The following is a 22,411-nucleotide window of genomic DNA, read 5'->3' as shown; positions in this document are numbered from 1 at the left end:
CCAAGCTTCATGGTAAAAGTAAAGGGCATTGATAGAAAAGCTAAAGTAAACGGGGGTGTTTAGTGTAGGGCAAGCTGCCCTGTATATTGTGATAGTGAGAGCATTGCTATGTTATACCAGATACACAGCTGTGGTCTTAAATCATTAAGAAAAGGTTGGTAATAGCGACGCCTGGGTGGCTCAGTCGGTTGAGTGTCTGACTTCGGCTCAGGTCATGATCTCACGGTTCATGAGTTCGAACCCCGCATCGGGCTCTGTGCTGACAGCTCAGAGCCTGGAGCCTGCTTCCGATTCTGTGTCTCCCTCTCTCTCTGCCCCTCCCCTGCTCACGCTCTCTCAAAAAAGAAAAGGCTGGTAATATATTAATGCATTAATGCAATACATGAGAAGAATTTCTATCCATTATAATTCAGATAAAGGGGTTTTTTTACAGCTTTATTGAGATATAATTCACATACCATACAATTCACCCATTTAAAGTATACAATTCATTGGTCTTTAGTGTATTTAGAGTTGTGCATCTGTCCCCATAATCAGTTTTAGAACATTTTCATTACTCATCACCTTCCCAACTCCCCACCCCTCCCCAGTCCTAGGCAACCACTAATCTACTTTCTGTCTCCAGGTGAGGTTTTGATACTTACAAGATTAACCGTGTGGGAATCTTGGTGATCTGGAGTGAGTTGTTCCCTGAGGGATCACTAGACAAACGAAATTTGACTCTAACATATTTTATAAATGACTTTATTGGCTAAGAAGCTATAAGTGTGCCTTTGATATGCCTGAATTTGGGGTTGACATAGGCAAGAGACAAGTATTTTCTGAATCATTTCCACTTGTCAACATCGCCTGTCAAATAGGCTCCTCTGGGTAAGTGACTGTAAAACTTGGCTTCGTGGGGCCACATCTCTCCACTGGCGTCAGAACCAGCGGCAGTTCAGCACAGGATCTTTCTTCTGTCATCTGAATCCCTGGTGTGGCTTCTCTCTCGGCTTTACTGTGGTTGTCGGTGTGAAGGCTGCTCATGTGGGTGCCTGTCACTGTAAAATTCAGGAGACAGCATGTACAGTATCCTGTCAGGCCCTTTGAGGACATCCAACTGCGTGCTCTCTTGAGCTGTTTCATGGTAGCAGATCCACTGTACCTCTCTCTGGATTCATTCATTCTTTCTCTCTTTTAGAGACCATTTATTAGGCATTATGCAGCAGGTGCGGTGGTAGGTGCTCGGTGAATCTACTCTCCAAAAGCTCCTTGTGCCCATTATTACAGTGTATGGCCTTGTGTCACCAGGTGGAGAGAGCCATTTGTGTTGAGAGAAGCCGGAGGCGCAGGGGGTTTGATGATAGAACAGTTCTCTGAGGGGGACGACACAGATGCAGTACTGTTCACCTCAAGACAAAGCCGTCCCCAGAGTGCACCAGCCTCAAGAATGTGCACCGGGGCACCTGGGTGGCTCAGTCGGTTTAGTGTCCAACTCCAGCTCAGGTCATGATCTCAAGGTTTGTGAGTTCGAGCCCCACATCAGGCTCTGTGCCAACAGCTCGGAGCCTGGAGCCTGCTTTGGATTCTGTGTCTCCCTTTCTCTCTGCCCCTCTCCCGCCCTCACTCTGTCTCCCTCTCTCTCAATAAATAAATAAACATTTAAAAATTAAAAAAAAAAAGAATGGGCACTGAATTGGGAATGAAGAAATACAGATTCAAGTCCTGATTGGAGGACCTTGGGTGACTTGTGCCACCTCTCTGAGCCATGGTGTCTCCATTGTGAGGGTTAAACAATGCAGTGCCTCTCAGATACTTCCGGCTCCATTGCTGGAAGGAGTGTGCATGTAGTAAGTGTTGAATGAAGAACTAAAGGAATGAAGGAACGTTCTGTGATTGTCAGGGCGAGAGTAGAACTGGAGTAGGTCAGGCGACTGGGTAGAGACGAGTGTAAATGAAGACAAAGGAGAGCCTCCCTTTCCTTTCCCTGGCAGTCCACTCCTGCCGCTTCAGCCCCTTTAACCTCACCTTTTCCTCAGGTTCTCTCTCATCCTCTGCTTCCCTGAGCCAGAGAGGCGCTGCCTTTGAGGCCCCAGAGCCAGCCAGTCCTGGGTGAGAATCCAGGCTCCAGCACGTGCTATTATGTCTAACAGGGATCTAATTATACTAGGCTACTGTGAAGTAACTAAGACGGTGTATGGAAAGCACCTGTCACCATGCCTGATGCACAGTATATATACCCCATAAATGGTAGCCATTTTCATTTTATCACTGTCACTGTTATTTATTTGGTCAGGAGCCAGGGCTCAGATTGTTATCTTAATCACTGGCTTGAGAGTATGGAGGTTCTTAAGTTTTTATTTTGTTTGTTTACTAATTCATTCGCACGATGGTATTTATTGAGCCTCTTCCGTATGTCAGGAACCATGCTGTGTGCTGGGGATACATTGGCAAACAAAGCCGGGGTACCTATCCTTGTGGAGCCAATTGGGAAGGCAGATAGTGAACAAATATGTCAACACTCGCAGCATGGCAAAACGGGGAGCTCTTATCTTTTCTGCTGGGTCAGGGAAGAGGATACTCTGGCTGAAGGGTGTCTGTCCTGAGCCACTAGGAGTTACACAGGACACTTCAGGGGGCTGGCCGTCCCGCGAAGACTCAGTGTCTGGATGTAGGGAGTGGAGGGCTGCAGTACTGAGCCCAGAGACTGGGAATCTTGGGCAAACTGTTGCCGTGGGCCGAAGGCACAGGTGAATCTATGTGCTCTCCTCAAGAACAGTCCCTGAGTTGTAAGCACGTTGCCTTTCCAGGTTCCAAGGGAGGCTCTTTAATTAGTATTTACCTATGTTGTGTTTTGTGGATTCTGATCTCTACTTCTATCCAGAGGCAGGAAGAATGGAACAAGAACTTTGTTTCCCCTTCAGCTTAAGACCAGAGGACCCAGGCCTTGCTGGCACTGCATTCGGGCCTACAGTATGTCTGTGAGTGTTGTGTGATGAGTAGTGCCCTTCACTGCCCCGAGGCTCCACTCACCCCACACTAGGGAGAAGGCTCTGAAAATAGGCGTGGAAGGGAAGCATTAGAGTATCCAATTGGAAACACCTGTGAGAGGGTCACATCAAAATCAGAGCAAAATTCAGAGGCACCCTTATCCTCTCAGACCCCAGAGGGTACCAGCCACATTCGGTCTTCTTTCCCCACCAGTCCCCGTCCCCCAGCCCTGTGGCCTCCTGGTCATCTTTCTGGATACCAGGCAAGCCCCGCCTCCTGCAACTCCTCCCTCTGCCTGGCACAGCTTCCCCAGGTATTTGCCTCCCTCCCTTCCTTTGGGTCTGTGCACCGGTGTCTGTGCATCCAAGGCTCCCTGTCACTCTGTAGAAAACCCCACACCTCTTGCCCCGCTTTAGTTCTCTCCTTAGTACTTTCACCACCTGACATTTATTCTGTTTGCGTGTTAGTGTGAGTCACTCCACTAGAATGTCAGCGTCATGAGGGCAGAGGGTCTGTTTTGTTCGCTGCTGAACCCTCAGTGCCCAGTGAGTGATAAATAGGAAGGAAGGGTGGAGTAACTTCCTTAAAATCAGTGCCTATAAACGACCGGCTTCCTGAGCCCCTGCTCTGCCTTATATGTCTTTTTATTACAGCTCTTACCTTCCAAGCTCTTTAAAGATTCTTAAAGTTTTTAAAGGTTTATATACAGAAGTGGTCTCTAAACTCTTTTCTCTCTCCTTACCTGTGGAGGCTCTGACACCCTCTCGTCAGTGGTAGAGACAGGCCACATCCTCCTGCCTAGTGTTACTAGAATCCCTGTGGGAGGCAAGGGGCATGGCTTGAAACCATTCTCCTGGTGATCCTGGTAACCCTGGTGTATGCCCCTCACACTGGTCACCCCATCTAGACCATGCGTGAGTTCATCTCCCCACCCAGACCATGAACTTCCCTCAAGGGCATAGTGATGTCTTACTGTTCTTGTATCCATGGCATCTGGTCCCAAGCCTGGTGCACAATGAGTGATGAGTAAAATTTTGTTGAATGAATGGATGGATAAATTAATAGTATAGAAATCACATCTTGCCACTTTTCATTCTCCACAGTAGATTTAGGGAGTGCTTTCATATAGACTTCCAGAGAGCTGGCATGGCAGTAACCTGTTAGAGACCACTCTGGCTGTCCGCTGCTGAATAACACTGCAGCCCCAGTACTTAGTGGTTCAAAATAACAGTAATAATTTATTATCATCTCTCATGGTTTCTGTGGGTCAGAAATGTGGGGACAGCTTGGCTGGGCTCTTGTGGCTTGGATCTCATGCACTTGCAGTCAGATGGTGCTGGAATAGCTAGAGGCTGCCATAGCCAGCAGCTGCTGGCTGCATCTCTCTCCATGCCCTCCCAGGATCTCTCCATGTGGGCATTTCATTGGGTTGGTTTGGGCTGCCTCAAAGTGTGGAGCCTCAAATTCCCTACATGCAGCTCAGAACTCCAAAGACAAGTGGCCCAAGAGAGAGCTAGCTGGAGGCTGTGTCTCCTTTCCTAACGTCGTCTTGGGAGTCCCACAGCATCGCTTCTATTGCATCCCATTAGGATGTTAGGAGTAAGTCACTAAGGCCAGATCATTCAAGGGATGCAAATTAGACTCCCCTCTCGATGGGAGGAGCATCAAAGCATTTGCAGATGTGTTTCAAGACCACCACAAGGATCCCAGCTTACTCCTTCATTGCACATTTGAGACACCCACTGTCTGAGGGGGAAGAACCTTGCCCAGAGGTACCTAGCAGAGCTAGTGCTCAGCCTCTGGACCTTTGGCCGGCCTGCTTGGAAGTGATTACACTTTCCCTTACTGCCCTCCCTGCATGGTCTGATGGGGACTGCCAGTCTCTGGGAACCATTTTAGCTAAGCCCTCACCAAGTTTAGATAGTGTGTAAACAGCAGGAGGTCCGGAGAGACCCAGCCTTCCTGGTCCCCAAGCGGTAATCCAGCTGGACTGTTCTGCCTCTTTCCAGAGACCTCCACAGAAACACAGATGTTCATGGATTGAAGAGTTTATATCACTGTCTCAATCCCCAGCCCCAGCTCTCTGCAGAATTCAGAGAATCAACCTAATACTTACATTGAAAAAATTCTGAAGATTTTTTCCAAATGAAAAGTTTTTTTTTAATGTTTATTTTTTAGAGACAGAGCACAAGTCGGGGAAGGGTAGAGAGCCTGGGGCACAAAGTATCCAAAGCAGGCTCTGTGCTGACAACAGAGAGTCTGATGTGGGGCTTGAGCTCATGAACCATGAGATCATGACCTGAGCTGAAGTCGGACACTTAACTGTCTGAGCCACCCAGGCGCCCCTGAAAATTCTAAATAGAACTTGTCTCAAGTGTGGGAAAAGTGCATGTGGGTATATGTTTCAGCCAGCACTGTAGAATATTTTCGTGGGACTTCATTGCTTTCTTGCCTTTCCCTCAGGAATGCTTACTGTGAGGTTGGAGACTGATGGGAGAAAAGGGAACGGACAGCATTTAACAGATGCTTACTATGTGCCAGGCAGGTGCTGTCATTTCTGTGTTTTGTAGCCTAATAGCACAGGCTCAATTCTACCCCACACTCAGTGAGTATACAACTTTGGGGAAGCTTCTTAACCTCTCTGCATCTCAGCTCTCTCTTCTGTAGAATAGGATTAAAAACACTTTCCACTTCACAGAGCTGTTATAAAATTAAATGACATAATGCCTGTAAGGTGCTTAGCACACAGCCTGGCATGCACTAAGGACTGTGTAAGCGCTGGCTCTGATCATTCCTCACAACCACCTTTCAAGGCAATTGTTATAACCCCATCTTCCAGAAGAGGAATCTATTGGTCAGGTGAGTTGCCCAGGTATAGGGGCAGAAGCTGGTGACTCCCCAGCCCTTGCCGTGTCCACCACACTACACAAGACTCCCGGTGGCTCAGCCATGCCTTCACGACATGCGGCAGTAGCGAGCCACAGAGGCTCTGAAAGCCTCATGCCCTGCAGGGCCCTCTGGTCAGGGTCCTAGAGCAGGAAAATGTGAAAAGACAGAGCCAGGAATCCATGTACAAGCCTCTGTAAAGAGCAGAATAACAGAGAATATTCCAAGCAGAGAGAACAGTCTCATGAAGGCCCTGAATTCAGGAAGAACTTAGTTGCTTTGCGGAATTGAAGAGTAAATGAGTCAAAAGACAGTGGAAATGGGAAGAAAGGTCACAGGGGAGGGCAGGGCAAGATCAACGCAGGACTTTAGGGACTGGTGGCATGAGTTTAGATTTTCCCAGATGTGAAATGGAAAAGCATCAGAGGTTGAAAGAAGCAGGGGAATGACCCAACGTCTGATTTGCAAACATCACCCCAGTTGTTTGTGTAGAAAATAGACCATGGGCCAAGGGCAGAGCATTGATGCAATGAGGACACTCCACCAGGGGTACAGGTGAGGAAAGATGGAGACCAGGTGGTGACCGTGCAGAGGGGAGGAAGGCAGATCCAGGCTGAGTTTCCCAAGTAGAAATGATGGGACCTGGTGACAGATTATACATGAGTGGAAGCCGAGGAGGAATCCAGGATGCCTTCAGGTCTCCAGCTTGAGCAGCGTGGACAGATGGTGTCTTCACTGAGCTGGGGAAGGCTAGATGGGGCAGGCTTGTGGCTTCACATGTGAGGTTTGAAATGGAGTGGGATGTCCAAGGGACATGCTAAGTAGGCAGACTGGCAACTCTAGAACTCTGGAGAGTGGCCTCTGGCTATATAGGGAGTCATCAACACACACTTTTTTTTTTTTTATTTTTCTTTTTTTTTAATGTTTATTTATTTTTGAGACAGAGAGAGACAGAGCATGAACGGGGGAGGGTCAGAGAGAGGGAGACACAGAATCTGAAACAGGCTCCAGGCTCTGAGCCGTCAGCACAGAGCCCGACGCGGGGCTCGAACCCACGGACAGTGAGATCGTGACCTGAGCCGAAGTCAGACGCTTAGCCAACTGAGCCACCCAGGTGCCCCAGTGGAAAGATTTTTTTTTTTTTTTTTTTAAAGTAGGCTTATGCCCAGTGCAGAGCCCCACGCAGGGCTCGAACTCACAACCCCGAGAGGAAGGCCTGAGCTGAGGTTAAGAGCTGGATGCTTACCCAACTGAGCCACCTAGGAACTCCCATTTTTAATTTTTTTTATGTTTGTTTATTTTTAAGAGGGAGGCAGAGTGTGAGCGGGAGGGAGAGCGAGGAGGAGACACAGAACTGGAAGCAGGCTCCAGGCTCTGAGCTGTCAGCACAGAGCCTGACACGGGGCTCGAACTCACAAACTCTGAGATCATGACCTGAGCCAAAGTCGGACACTTAACCAGTGACTAAGCCACCCAGGCGCCCCTGTCAACACACACTCTTAAGGGAAAGGGTCAAGAACTTCCAGGGACCCAACAGAGAGAGAGGAGGACCAAGCCAGATCCTGATTCTCGTCCTGGGGGGCCTGTAACATAAAAGTCCCTGACAAAGGAGGCACCTGTGTGGAAGAGGTTGCGTCATGGCCCGAGAGGTTAGGGGACACCCCTGGAAGACGGTGATCTGAGAAAAGTCCATGGGGACTAGCAACCAGGAGGTCAGTGAGGACTTTGTATGACTCAGCACCCCGCCTGTCCTTTCCTCCTCACTGAGTGGCCTCCCAAAGCCTGTGTCTCTACCACCTGCTTCTGGGGCTACATGGTTCTGCCCTCTGGGTGCAGAGGCCAAGCCTCTGCCTAACTGCCTCCAAATGAAACCTCACTGGAGGCTGCTGTTTGAGTGGGCATCAGGCATTGCCCTGGCAGGAGACTCCTCTCTAGTGACTCCCCTCTGGGTGTGCCCCTAAGGCACCTAGATAGAGCTTGGTGCCGGCCCGCCCCCTTAGTGCAGGCCTCACATGGTTAGATTGAGCTGCCTGCCCCTTCTCAGGTTCTGGGATTGTACTTACTTTGGGGCCCTGACTTTCCTGCTTGCTTCACTGCCCCTCTGGTCCTGGCTGCCTGTCACGGGGAAAAGCTGCTTCCCTCTGAGTCTGAGAAATGCCAGCTGAGTAGGCCCTGGTATTTCCATCAGGTTTCCACAGCCCTTTCTTCCCTCAGAGAAGCCTTCCAGAGCATTTTCCCCACCTCTGAGGGGGCCTCTCCCATGGGACCAAGTCTCATTCTGTGCCCTTTGCAAAAGGGTCTGCTTTCTTTTTGTATGGTCTTTGCAAATACTTTTTAAAAAAGAAAAAAAAAACAAACAGGAAATGACCTTTCTGGTATATTTGGAAAACAATTTGGAGTTGTACTGGAATCTGCCTGAGCAATGAGGACGAAAAGCTGTGGACTTGGAACAGACCATGTAGCTCTTGGCAGAGCCCAGGGCCTCTTCCGTTTACAGGGCTGGGACAGTGTTAAAAACTAAAGGGAGAAGGCAGTTTCCTGTGGGGAGCTTGACAGTGCCCAGAGCAAGCACCTGCAAGAGCCCCTGACCCCAGGCCACCAAGGGTCTGGGCCTGGGAAGCTGAGTACGAGAGCCTTCCCTTCCATCCTAAGCATTTGGAGTCAGATGCCTTACAAGTGACCAGACCCCAAGAAGGCTCCCAAATCTGAAAACGAGGACGAGTGGAGGAGCAGCATCACTTTTGAGCACCTCGTAGGGCTGGAGCTGAGATGAGGAGATATTAGATGGCTGTAGACGCAGATTGTTTTCTCTGCCTGGATCACACTCTGTCCAGCTTTGCTGTAGACCTCAGCACAAGGTCACCTGCTTAAGGAGGCCTTCGCTGACCGTATAACCCTTAACTAAACATCCACACACAGAGAACCCTGTTCTCTTCTTTCAATGCACTTATCACTATCTGTGATGATAAATCATTGACCTGTTCAATGTCTTTTTCTCTTATCAAATTGTAAATGTCTTTTTATTCTCCAAAATATATCCCATACCTGACACAGTGCCTGGCATATAGAAGGTGGTCAGTAAACAATGAATGAATGAATGAATGAATGAATGAATGAAGAAAGAAAAAGAGAAGGGAGGGAGGGAGGGAGAGAGAGAGAGAAATGTCATGACTGAAAGAGACGTAGGGAGCATATTTCAACCTTTGTTATATTCAGATGGGCAGAAAGGAAGATGGGGGTGTTGGAGAGAGAGAGAGAGTCAGAGAGTCAGAGTCAGTCACCCTATGGCACAGAGATTTGGCCACTGTTCTGTTGCAGGGTTGCACACTCCTTCTGCCTTGGAATCTAGAACATCTTCTATTATTTACTCATTCATCAAATATTCATATATCAGTATACATGCCAGCCAGAGCCACCACTTGTGTGGAACTAACATTCACTTCACCACCTTCAGCACCATAAAGAACAAAAGAAGGAAGTGTAAGTTTTTGGCCTCTGTGCACCATTAAACATAGTAAAAACAAAGAAGTTGAATGAAAATGTCAAAAAGACAGTTTTACTGGTAAGACACCCAGTGAAAACAGGCCATACTAATGACTTATTAATTGTGTGCCTCTTACATTGCACATAACTTATCAGACCCTACACACGCCATCTCATTCAGTCCTCACAACAGCCCCCTGATCAGCAGGGTGTTACTGTTATCCCCACACTGCTGAGGAAGAAATTGGAGTCCAGAGAGGTGAAGGGAGATGTCCAAGGTCTCTGAGCTAGTGAATAGGGACTCCGGGCGGCATGTTTGTCCTAGATGCCATCTATTACACCACACACGCCCCTGGGAGATTTGCAGTGTCGCTAGGGCTCCCGAAAGGGGGGAGTGGTGTGGGAGAAAGAGCTCTGGGCCAGGAGTTAGGACCCCCTAGATGCAAGAACTTTGGGCAAGTCATTTTTTCTTTCTGAACCTCCGTCTCCCCAGCTATTAATGAGAGGCTTGTCTAGATGAGCTCTGGGATCCCCTTCAGTTTGATTATTCCACAAATGGTTTTGAGAGAAGTGGAAAAATTAATTAAGATAGATCTCTAACTCATACATTTGAGTAAATAAATTCCAGATCAAGCAAAGATTTAAATGTGAAAAAGTCATGAATGTGTGAGAAATAAACAAGGGAGAATTCTTTGCTAATCTCAGAGTGGGGAAGACATTTCTGTATGTGATGCAGAATCTAGAAACTATAAAATAAAATATGGATCAGTTTGACTACATGAATAGAGAAAAATGTGTGCATGTGAAGAAATGCCAAAAATAAAGCCATAGAACAAATGACAAGTAAAAATTACTTATAATTTCTCTTAAGGCAAAAAGATTAATTTCCTTAATGTATAATGAACTCCTGCAAATCAATAAGAAAAAGGGCTACAATCCAATAGAAAAATGGGCACAGGATTTAAGTAAACAGTGTACAGAAAAGGAAATAGACATGGAATGATGGTCAGGTTCACTCACAGGAACAGTACAAGCTAAAACAGCCAACTACTGTTTCACCTTTCAGACTGAGGAAAAAAAGACAAAAAGACAAGTGTTGATAGGAATATGTTGAAACCAAGTGTTCCTCATACATGCCCAATGAGAGTTAACCTCTGTGGAGGCAGATTTGGCAGTGTCTATTACCCTACCCAAATCACAGATCCTTTAATGAATGTGGCAGTTCTACTTTTATGGAAGCCAGGGGCGCCTGGCTGGCTCAGTTGGTGGCGTGTGGGACTCTTGATCTCGGGGTTGTGGGTTCAAGCCCCAAGTTGGGTGTAGAGATTACTTTAAAACAAACAACAACAACAACAAAAAACCCAAAGTCCATCAAGAGGGAAGTAATCAGTCTACAACAATGAGACAACAGAATACCATACTGTCAATGAAGAAAGTTTTAGCTATATAAAGATTTTGGGTTTGTCTCTTGTGTTTTTTTGATGTAATCAGTGCTGTGGTTTCAGGTCCTCTGCCCATTTTTAATTGGATTACTTGTGTTTTTTTGTGTTGAGTTGTAGAAGTTATTTATGTGTTGTGGATATTACCCCCTTATCAGATATATCATTTGCAAATACCTTCTCCCATTCAGGTCTGTCTTTTCATTTTGTTGATGGTTTCTTTCACTGTGCACAAAAATTTTTATTTTGATATAGTTCCAATAGTTTATTTTTGTTTTTTGTTTCCCTTGCCTTAGGAGATATCTTTAGAAAAATATTGCAAGGCCAAAGAGATTACTGCCTGTTTTCTTGTAGGGGTTTCATGGTTTTATGTCACATATTTAGGTCTTTAATCCATTTTGAGTTTATTTTGGTGTATGGTATAAGAAAGTGGCCCAGTTTTCCTAGCGCAACTTCTTGAAGAGACTGTCTTTTCCCCGTTGTTTATTCTTGCCTCCTTTGTCATAGATTAATTGGCCATATAAGCATGGGTTTATTTCTGGGCTCTTCATTCTGTTCCATTGATCTAGGTATCTGTTTTTGTACAAAGACCATGCTGCTTTGATACTACAGCTTTGTAGTCTATCTTGAAATCTGGGGTTGTGATACCTCCAGCTATATTCTTCTTTCTCAAGATTGCTTTGCCTGTTTGGGGTCTTTTGTTTGTTCGTATAAATTTTAGTATTATTTAGTATTCAGTATTATTTTAGTTCTGTGAAAAATGCTGTTGGTATTTTGACAGGGATTACATCGAATCTGTAGATGGCTTTAGGTGGTCTGAGACATTTTAACAATGTTCTTCCAATTCGTGATCATGAAATATCTTTCTATTTGTGTCATCTTCAGTTACTTTCATCAGTATTTTCTAATTTTCAGAGTGCAGGTCTTTCACCTCCTTGGTTAATAAGTATATTCCTAGTAATTTATTCTTTTTGGTGCATGTCCTTTTTTTTGAGTTTTATACTACATGCACACGTATTCAAGAAGGAAATAATTTAAAAATAAAGTGAATGTTTTCACTATGAAAAATACAAAAATTTTAATTGTAATTTAAATATGTGATATATTTTTTATTTAACAGTTGTGAGCATTTTCCCATGTCTTCTAAAAATATTCACAAACATTTTAATGCCTGAAGTGTATTTCATTTAGCTATAAATTAAACATTTGTATAATTGTATATATTTCTCTGTTGTCCATATATGAGCTCATTTTAGTGTCTTAGTTTTTGACTATTATAAATACCATAATGAACATCTTTGTATATCTGCATTTACAACTTGGATTTTTTTCTTAGAACAGTTATGAGCTTAGCTGCTCAAGGATATGAAAAAAGTTGGTTTCTTTTTTTTTTAAGTTTACTTATTTTTGAGAGAGACAGAGAGAGCGTGCATGCATAAGAAGGGCAGAGAGAGAGAATCCCAAGCAGGCGCTGTCAAGTGCAGAGTCCTTCTCGAGGCTCTGTCTCACGAACAGTGAGATCATGACCTGAGCCGAATTAAGAGTCAGACACTTAACCGACTGAGCCACCCAGGCACCCAAAACTTGAGGTTTCTTGATGCATCTTATCAAATCACTCTCCAGAGACGTTCTGGTGGTTTATACTGTGACAGGCAGTCTGATAATGACCATTTTCTGACGTAGTTCCCAACTCTAAGGATTCATTTCCCCGTTGCTGTTGACTGTAAGCAGCAGAGAGCAAGAATTCAAGTGTTGAAGAAAAATGAAATTGTGTACTTGTGCTGTGGCGCAGGGGGCTCCCCAGACTAAACCCTACAATCGCTTTGGAATCCCTGTTACTCAAGGGAACGAGGAGGGGACAGGGGTAGCCGGAGCATGTTGGCTGGGTTGGTGTTTTCCAGGATTGGGCTTTGCACTTGGCACACTTCCCTGAACCAGGAGGACCAGCTCCCTGCACAGGGCAGCTTGTAAGGTCAGCCAGGCAAGGGCAGGAGTCAAAGCCCCAGGGTGTCTATTCCATCAGGAGGCTGGCCTTTTAGATGTAGCATGTAACTCCATCCCACAGTGGTATCAGATTCTAGAGGTACCGGACAAGAACGTTACATCAGTCTACAGTGGACTGAGGCCTTTCCCAGCAGCCCTGCGGAGTCACTTTATCATCCCCACCAATTGGCTAAGAGAGATGGAGGGACAATAGACAGGTAGATACAAACTTGAGAAATATTTATTGAGCACATACTCTTTGCCAGGCACTGTTTGAGAATCTAAAGATGAAGCACAGAGCATGTTGGCCCAGCTGCCAAGATTAGGCCTTTGGGTCTGGTGTGGTGAAATCTCCTGGAGCTTTTCTAGTTGGAGAAAAGCTAAGGACACAGAGCTTGGGGAGATGGTGTGGCCTGCCCAGGGTCTGTCCCTTCCCCTCGGATGTGGCTGTAACATGGAGGATGGGCTTTGGGTCTAAGATATTTCTGAGTCATGGTTATGAACTCACCTCACTGACCTCAGAGGGCTATTGTGGCAATTTAGTAAGTGAGGTAGGGAAAGCACAGAACGACTTGGCAAGTGTCACCTTTATTATTATTGTTTAGAATTGTCATAAATTTTAGTGTTATTACTGTTGTTGCAACAGGCCATTCCCCTGTTCTGAAGCTTTGAGCCATTTCCCAAGAGAGAGAGTGCAGGAGTGAAATTTCTGTGACCTGCAGAAGGAACCACTTCTGGGGCTTCAGAGAGTTCGTTGTGTTGTTTTGTTTTTTTACTGACAAGACCAAGCACTGGGGCAACTTCTTTCTCTCAAGGCAACCAAAAAAAAAAAAAAAAAAAAAAAAAAAAAAAAAAAAAGCCTGAGCACACCCTCTGCTGGAGCTTGGGAGGATTGCCTTAGACAGGATCCGGCCCTGCCTTTATTTTACAGATGGGGGAACAGAGGTCTGGAGAGGAGCTGAGCATTCTGAGTGCCCCCGCTGTATTCTTTAGTGGTCTCTTCTGAGCTCGGTGTTGTGGGGAGACATTGGGGCCAGCCCTCCACACCAGTAGCCCACCCTTTCACACATGCACACTCCCCTAGCCCACCCCAGGCACCTTCTGCCAATGTCAGTTACCTAAGGAAAGCATCACACGGTAACTTGGGCTGATAAGAACTTCTGCAATTACAAAAATAGTCTTAGAAGTTCCCCTTAGTTACAAAGAACCACACTTGATAAGGTGGTTTTTTTTCCTTGTATTTGCTCTTTCCCTACAGAAACTAGTTTCTATGTTAGGTGTTATTTTGCAGTTAACAGTTTATCTCAGAAACCTTGCCATATCAGTACAAGTTCATCTGGTATGATTTGATTGCCTTCAGAAACTCAGAGGTGTTCAGTGAGAGATATTCATGTCCCCCTAGCAGATGAACATTTTAATACAATAGCAATACTGATTGTTGACAAGGGCGCAGATAAATGGACAAGCTTATAGTGCTGTGCGTGGGAATATAAATAGGAGTAGTACAGAATTTATAAGGTTTTTTTTCCCTTCATCTTTTATTGTCCTAAATACCTATGCTATTCACAAAGGCAACTTGGAAATGTGTCTAAACAATGTGGCTTAAACATCATCTCACCCTTCCTTTTAACCCAGCAATTCTACTTCTAGAAATGCATTCTAAGGAAATAACTAGAACTAGACACAGATTTACATAAAGACCACATACTATGTGTAAATGGCAGAAAATTGGAAATACCTCCATGTTCATTTCTAGAGGACTGATCAAATCTTGGTACATCCAAGTACACATGTACAAAACTCACTTAGAGAGAACCTTAAATGATATGTTCTAGAGTGTTCTACAGAGTAGGCTATAAAATACAATACATGGTATGATCTCCCAATTTTTAAAAATATATGTGGCTCTTTTTTATGTATGTGGTTCTCCTCTCGTTCTAGGCTGTATTATCAACGACCAGAGCTCTTAATCATAGTAACTCCTAATTTCCTGTCTTTCTTCCCCATGCCACCCCCTATCCCTCTTCTGAGTTCTAGCCCCGTACCTCCATTGACCTACTGTATGTCTCCCCTTTGAGGGCTCACAGGCCTCTCCAATTTGGTGTGGTCAAACAGAACTCAGCCTTCACCCCACCATCATGCCCCAAAATATTCCTTCTGTGCTTTTCATCTCAGTCAACCACATTTTCGTCTGCTTACTTATGTCAGAAAGCTCACTTCCCCACCATTCAGATACCGGGTCCTATTGATTTAGCCTCCAAATTACATCTAGAATCTGCACCACCACCTCCTGCCTCCACTGACCATCCTCTCACCCCTGACCTTCTGCAGGAGCCCTCAACTTGCCCACTTCTGGGCCCTGCTCAACCCAGATGTCAGAGTCATCTTTGAAAATGCAGATCTGAGCTTTTGTGACCTGGCCAAAACTCTTGAGTCGTCAGGTTGCAGAGGTGATCTGGCCCCTGCCCAGCTCAGCAGCATCCTTGGTGTCACTGCCCCTCGCCCAGCATCCATGAGTCTGTGGCTCTTTTGGTTCTTCCGTTCCACCAAACCCGTCCCTCCCCTGAGCCTTCACACGTGCTCTTCCCCTCAACTCCTTATCTCGATAACACCCGTTCTTCCCTGGAGCTCATCTAAACCGTCACTTCCTGATCCCCAGCCTTGGTCAGACCCTGGTAGTCACTCCAGCACCCTGCCTTCTCCCTGGAAGCCCTGAGCACCCAGACAGTTCCTCGGGTGATTTAGGCAATTTGCTGTGGCCCCCAGCAGGCTGTAGGCTCCCGGAGGGCAGAGACTGTGGCTGACTTGTTCATGGCTTCATCTGCAGCATCTAGCCAGTGCTAGATATTTATCAGTAACTTTAGAGGAAAGACAAGGGATGTTCTTTCAACTGGCGATAGTGGTTTTCTGGGTGTGAAACTTTGGGTGATTTATTTTGTTCTTCATACTTTTCTGTGCTGTTTTCAATGATTAAGGCAGAAACTGTCATTTTGTCGAAAGACATCCGTGCTAGGGACCGGAGCAGAGTCTTCCCTGCAGGATGGACCCGGCCTCACCTTTGTGCTCCTGCCCCTTTGCCCACAGGCCTGAAGAGCGATGCGACAGGCGTGATGGAGGTCGAGTCCTCCTACTCGGACTTCATCTCCTGTGACCGGACAGGCCGTCGGAACGCGGTCCCTGACATCCAGGGGGACTCTGAGGCTGTGAGCGTGAGGAAGCTGGCTGGAGACATGGGCGAGCTGACACTCGAGGGGGCAGGTCAGAACCCACGGGTCTTTAGCATTCCTACACTTCTGGGCTCCAGGGCTGTCCTCCAAGTCATAGACCGCCCACTCCAAATCAGTGCCAGGTGGCATCTCAGGCCCTGAGGACTCTCTGGCCAGGAACCTGGGGCTCCTCCCTTTCCTCTCTGCCCTCCATCCACAGGGCCTGTCAGTTCTCCCAGACTCAGCCCAGGTCTTTCGGCTTCCCTCCAGCCCCACAGCCTCCCTCACCACTCCCTGCCGGCCAGTTGCCAGCAAGACAGCAAGACTCACTCAGACCATCCTGTCTCCTCCTGCCTCTGCCAAGCCCATCATCACAGGGCCCTGCCGTGGGGCCAGACCCTACCCTGCCCTGCCTCTGGGTTCTCACCGGGGGCCCCTCTCCCTTCACCTTCTGTCCTCCAGCCATACCCACCATTAGTCTGTTTCTGTCAGGGTGCAGGCCTGCCCTGTCCAGAGCCTTCTGTGTCAGTTTCCTCTACTAGAACCTTCCCATTCAGTCCTGGGGTTGCCATCTCCCTGCTCAGGCTGTACTCAGAGGCACCTGCCCAGTCACTGACCTTCGTCACTCTGACAAGGTTTCATGTGTTTAAATGTGAGCTTCAGGAGAGCAGGGGCCTTCTCTTCTGCTGGCGCATAGCAGGTGCCTGGGAACTACAGGCTTCATGAATGAATGGGGGAGATAGCAAGCCAGCCGCCAACCCCCACAGTGCCTGGGGCCACCCTTCTTTCAGCCCTGGGACCTTCCTCTAGACAGCCTTCTCTGACCCTCCTGCACTGGGTAGAGCCCTCTCCTCCCTGTCCCCAGAGTTCCACGGAGGCGGTGTCTGTACCACATCACCTCGTACAGCAAACTGCAACTGTAGGGCTCCGTGGGTCTCCCACAGAGCTGTCCTGGAGGCCCACCATCTTACTTTCCTCCATGTAGCCTTCAGTCCAGAGCGCTTGGTGCTTGTTGGCCAGAAGTGACCATGGAGTACGGAGCAGACTGTGGGCACATGGACTCACCCCTCTCCTGTAACAGATGGCCCTACAGGCCCAAGAAGCTGGGCGGCTTGCTCAAGGTCACCAGCAAGTTAACACTGTTAGAACGGCAACCTGCCCAAGGAAGCACACCCCATACCTCCCCCAACCTCCCCCCCGCCTTTCCTGTGGCCACGCTCCTCACAGCTCACCTCAGTCTGTACCTCGGAGCCAGAGGAAAGCACGTCTATTTCTCAACAGCCCCTGATCGTCCTTAACATGCTGCTCCCTGGGCCTGGTTCCTCCTGCCCTCCCCTCACCTGCCTCACCTTGCTTGCTCTTAGAGACCCAGACTGCTCTACTGAGAAGCCTTCCCTGACAGCCTCAAGCCAGAGGTGACACCTCTGCTCCCAGCCACCTCCATAACCCCACTTAGCACAGCGCCCCTCCTCTCCCACCTGGATCTTTGTCTCGCGTACGTGCTACATGGTGGCATATTGGCATATTGCTCACAGCTTCTGCATCCTTATGCTCAGCTCTAGTGAACGGTTTTCTGTCTCCTTCTACCTCAGTAGTAGTAAGCACTCATCCATGGACACAGGCCCTTCTCATACCTGTTTCCTCTAATTTGGAATCCTTGAAGTGTCTGGGTCCTCTGGGTCTAGGACATTTGCCTGCCAGGGTGACGGACATTTGAAAAGGGGACCTGAGGAAGGAACAGTGTTCAGTGCAAGGAAATGAAGCAGTCGTGCTGGAGTGTAGGCCAGCCTGGCTGACGAACCTTCCAGTAGGCCCTGCAATGAGCCGTTTCCACAGGCAGGCCTGGGGAGCTGTGCTCAGTCCCCCGGACTCACTGAGGGAGTGGGCCTACAAAGATTCTGACCAGCAGGCCCGGCTTAGAATCTGTTTGCTTAAAACAGCCCAGGAGACAGATGCCCAGCTGGACGGAAGGGGAAGTATGGCCTTGGCCTGTCCTGGAGGCCCAACCGCCGGCCTTCCCAAGTCTGTGGCCTGTTGGTGTTTGTTAACGCTCCCTAAGCATATCGTACACAAGCCTTTGCCTTTCCTGCCTTATGTGGGGAGGATGTTTCCCTACTTTGCCTAATGATAAGAGACAAGACATGAAGAAAGGAATACACTGCCCAGCAGTTTCTGACCATGAAAAATTCTGACCAGTTTCAAATTGTGCCCTGAAACTGACCCCAAGGGAGTCCCAAGAATACTGGTTGGTGAAGAAAGTGCTTGAGAACCTTCTCCCCAAGAGAGAGCTGGGACTGGCACAGAGGAAGTGTTGGCGAAGACATTCCCATGTGCCGGGTGACCACCTTTGACCCTACGCCTTGGTCACACACGGGTGAAGGTGTCCCCATCCTCACTTTAAACAAATTGCCTGAGGTCCCACAGCAAGGAAACAGAGCAGAGATTACTAGGGAATCCAACGAGAATGTTCCTGCTGGCGAGAGCAGGAAGCTCAGGGTCAAATTGGGTATCAGAACCTGGGAAATTTGCCCGAAGTGCAGACTGGTCTGTCAGGCTTCTGGAGGGCCAGAAGGACCCTCTGGGCCCAAGCTTTTGTTACAGGACCACCCAGGATAGGGGCGGTGGTGGGGATGGGCACCAGACATCCACGTTCTGGCTGCACCACTGGCTACCACCACCTTCTCAGACTGCTACGCAGGTGGGATGAAGCAGTGCCGAGGACAGCCAGCCTTCATAAACCCTGGAGAGTGCTGCTTTGTGGCCGAAAAAATTCAGTGGGAAAGACATTGGCTCTCTCCACTGCTTATCTCTAGCAAATCAGTTCATGTCTTCGAGCCTGCTTTTCCCATCTGTATCATGACTCTAATCATAATCTCCAGGCTGTGTGGATGCTCCAGCCTCAGGAGCTCAGGACAGGGTGGGGTGGTTCTCCTTGGTCAGTGGAGGGATTGGTCTAAGGATGCAAAGACAGAGGCAGAGGCCCTATTGGGAGGTGGGGCTGGTCTGGTAAGGACACAGCACAGTGAAATGGCCATACCCTGGTACTCCCCTGAGCTAGCCTGTTCCCTGCCCCTTCTCTGTCTTATGAGAACAACTACCACTCACTGAGCACCCATTCTGTGCCGGGACTTCACATTTGCCCCCTCCTTTTGGAGAACCTTCACAGACAGCCTGATCCTCAACTGAGGCTTGTAGCAGTCGTCCATGAGCCTGGCCTTTCATTGACCTTAATTATACTAGTAACACCGCCTGCATTTTCTTCGCAAACGTTGTTAGAGGCCAAGCTAAAGGTCTTTTTGGCCATGGCCACCCTTGATCCAGCTCCTGTCCTGTGCCCCAGGGCTCACCCACTGTTCCGACTTCAGCTGCATCCTTCCAGGCCTTCTGTGCTTTACGTTTGTGTATATGCTCCTTTTCTCTCTTCAGAAGGACAGACAGAGGCGGGCACCCCAGACAAGGAAGCTAGCAAGCAGCCTGAGAGCAACGATGGGACCACCTCGTCTTGAGTCTGACCTTGCCCATGGAAGGTGGAAGAGAGACCTGCTGTCCCCACCTGGACAGGGAGCCCTGGCATTGGCCTGGCAGCCCCTTCTCTGAGCCCCTGTACCAGGCAAGCCAGGCCAGAGTGAAAAGGCACCCCCGGAGGCCGCCGTGGCCCCTACCCTGGAAAAACCCTCCCCCTGCACCCTCAGGCTCCACTCGCCCACCACCTCCTCACCGTGCCCGGGCACACTCTCAAGACCCTGTAGCTGCGGGGCATTATTTATTCAGCGGGCACCTGGGTGAGCAGCACCCCAAGAACACGCCTCCATAGGTGGTCTGGGCGGCAACCACGGCCCAGCTCTGCCCCGCCTTCTCCAAGCCCAACCTTCTGGGTCAAGACCTTCGTATCCCTTTTTTTAAAAAACACTTTTAAACTTTTTAAAAACTATAAACCTCTTTTCAGCAGAGAGGAAGGGAGCTGACTTTTTTTTTTTTTTTTTTTTTTTGGAAGGCATTGTAAGCGGAACTGACCATCTGTGCAGCTCCGCGTCCCCTCGTGGAGCTTCACGGATCCATTTCTAGGGAAGGGGTTTTGTGCTCACAACTGATCAACTCTTTGCCCTTTCTACCAACATAAGTGGCACCTAGGACCCAAGAAATAAATGCTGATGATTTGTGTGACTGGTTTAAGATTATTTCTCCTTTAAGCAGCGAAAGCAGGGGTGGGCCAGGTTTCCCCCAAGTTAGTTGGGATCTGTCACTGCCCCGGGTTTCCATGGAAGGGCATACCTGAGAAGATGCTGGTATTCCACAGAGGCTGGCACCCTCCTTGGCCTGGTGCCTGATGAATCTTCTTCCATCTGTCCCTCTTGCTTACCCCAGTCCACAGCTCACCCCCATGGGCAGGCCCAGCCCTTAAAACCTACAGTGAGAGGGGGCTCAGAGGTAGCATTTAAGCACATAACTCTTCAAGAGAAGCCTGGTTTCTTCTTGAGGGAAGGCAGGCTATGGTTCCCTCTTTGCCCCCCCCCCCCCCCCCCAGCATCAGAAGCTCCAGCTTCTCCTTTGCAGCCCCCTCCAGGGTCCCAGGGTCCTGCTGCTGAGCAGGCTGCCCGAGTCCGGGAACCCACAGCCTCCTTCTGTTCTCACTCCACCCAAGACCACAGCGCTGCACAACACTAGTCATTAGCTTCTTTATTGAGCACCAGATTTTCAGCATGAGTCCCCATAGGAAGGTTTCAGATTCAACCAGACTCTGGTCCACAGTCCGAGGAGAGATACAGCGTGCTGAAGTTTTCACGTGTACAGAAACAGGCACCACAGGCTTCAAGAGCAGCAGTAGCTGACTATGGGAACCCTGGTCTTCCTTGAAGGAGTAAAGGTAGGAGTGTCATTCCAGGCCCCAGAGTCAGGGAGGCTCCATCCACAGGGTGAGGGCTTGGAGAGGTGGCCGTGATGTCTTCAGAGACGCTGCCCTGCTTGCCAGGTCAGAGACACAGAAAGGTTAGGCACCTTCTAGTACCCAGGATGTAAGAAAATCCCAGAATATCAGAGCCAGAGAGGAACCCTTGCTGCAGATGGGGAGACTGAGGCTTAGAGCAAGAGAATGCTTTGCCAAGATCACACAGTAAGAAAGCAGAACAGAGCTAGGACCTAGGCCCAGCTCCCCTGCCCTTCACTTTAGGTGGCCATGGTGACAACCCAAGTTGCCAAGACCTCTGGGACTACACTTCAGAAACTCTCCCCTGAGACCAGCCTCAGGGCAGCATTACACAGAAGGTAAGCTGATCCAGTGAGAGGCGCCGTCACCTAAAACCACGTGGCCAGGGAGTCCCCACACTCTCTTGGCACTGCCCAGGAGGGGAAGGGGGTGCTTCTTGCAGGAAATCCCACAGAAAGCCAGGCTCAGCCAAGGCAGGTCGGCAGCCCAGAAGATCAGCCAGGAACATACCTGCAGCAGCCAAAGATGGCATCCCATAGGCTTTATAGAGCAGATCAAGAAGCTTCCTCTTCTCATCTTCCGGGAGGAAACTGGACTTTGCCGCATTGATGTTCTAGAAGGACCAAAATGGTGGATAATATGACACCAGAGAGCATGGAAGGAAGCCCTGGGCAATCTAGTGATGGGCCACCCTCTTCAGTGAACACGGGCAATCGATTAAGCTCAGAGCGGAGAAGGACGTGTCCCAGGTCGCATGGCAGCAAGTGCCAGAGCAGAGACCATGAGGTTCCGTGTTCTTGAAGTGGCATTACAGGACACAGTGATGTGAGGAGGAATTTGGAGAAATGTGAGACAGGGTGGGATACGTGTGGGGCCAGAGAGATACTCCTGCCGGGACGGATTTGGGGTGTCACAACCTCTAACATCAAGGGCTCAGCCTGGGATCTATGAATGGCCTGAAATGTGTGCAGAATTCTAGCTGAGCACACCTTTCTGGAGAGAGAGTGGACAGTTTTTATCAGATTCTTTACAGGCACTCAATCCAGGCAAAGGCTAAAAAACCTGGTACTAGGTCAACACACCAGCCTGAGGTCGTATCCATAGAGGGCACCTACCTCTAGGTCTGGCTTGGCCTGGCCCGTTGAGGCAAAGTCACTCATCTCCAGAGGTTCCGGGCCCTGGCCAAGACCTGCAGGCCTCACACACCCCCAGGGCCAAGAGTCAAGGCCACCAGGCCTCACGCCCACTCACCAGCCTCTTGAACTCCTCTTCAGTAAAGCCCATGTTCTGTTTGGTCATTTGGTAATCGGTTTCCAGGGTGGACTTCAAGATGAGAGGGTCATCCGTGTTGAGTGAGTAGTTAGCCTGGTCACGTTTGAGCCTGGATACAGGGGTGAGGGGGAGAGGGAAGAGCCTCCTTTTACTCTGCGGTGAACAGTCACCGCACGTTGGCTTTCACCCTCCCTTGAGCCTTGCAGCACCTTTAGACCTGGAAGAGCTGCTCGCTGTACAAAGGAAGA

The 22,411-nt window shown here is 48.6% G+C and overlaps 2 protein-coding genes across 10 annotated transcripts in view; one reads left to right on the top strand and one right to left on the bottom strand.

Moving 5' to 3' along the window:
- PKIG (cAMP-dependent protein kinase inhibitor gamma) overlaps nucleotides 1–19,937 on the top strand; it is a 98,715-nt gene extending 78,778 nt beyond the window's left edge. For 4 of the 5 annotated variants that reach the window (XM_042980334.1, XM_042980333.1, XM_007077751.3 and 1 more), the window contains exons 3-4: nucleotides 15,846–16,019; nucleotides 19,394–19,937. In XM_042980334.1, the coding sequence (XP_042836268.1) occupies nucleotides 15,872–16,019; nucleotides 19,394–19,473 (228 nt within the window). In that variant the 5' untranslated portion in view covers nucleotides 15,846–15,871 and the 3' untranslated portion in view covers nucleotides 19,474–19,937. Of the gene's footprint in view, nucleotides 1–15,845; nucleotides 16,020–19,393 lie in introns of those variants that run through there. The other variant, XM_042980332.1, reaches the window with a different exon arrangement.
- Nucleotides 19,938–20,628: 691 nt separating this feature from the next.
- Nucleotides 20,629–22,411, bottom strand: part of ADA (adenosine deaminase) — a 28,145-nt gene continuing 26,362 nt past the window's right edge. For all 5 annotated transcript variants that reach the window (XM_042980327.1, XM_042980331.1, XM_042980328.1 and 2 more), the window contains 3 exons: nucleotides 22,143–22,272; nucleotides 21,402–21,504; nucleotides 20,629–20,925 (listed from right to left, as the gene is read on the bottom strand). In XM_042980327.1, the coding sequence (XP_042836261.1) occupies nucleotides 20,912–20,925; nucleotides 21,402–21,504; nucleotides 22,143–22,272 (247 nt within the window). In that variant the 3' untranslated portion in view covers nucleotides 20,629–20,911. The remainder of the gene's footprint in view (nucleotides 20,926–21,401; nucleotides 21,505–22,142; nucleotides 22,273–22,411) is intronic.

Source organism: Panthera tigris, chromosome A3 (genome assembly GCF_018350195.1).
Source record: "Panthera tigris isolate Pti1 chromosome A3, P.tigris_Pti1_mat1.1, whole genome shotgun sequence".
NCBI classification, from domain to species: Eukaryota; Metazoa; Chordata; class Mammalia; order Carnivora; family Felidae; genus Panthera; species Panthera tigris.
The sequence above is the reverse complement of the archived record's forward strand: the minus strand, read 5'-3'. Positions and strand labels throughout refer to the sequence as shown.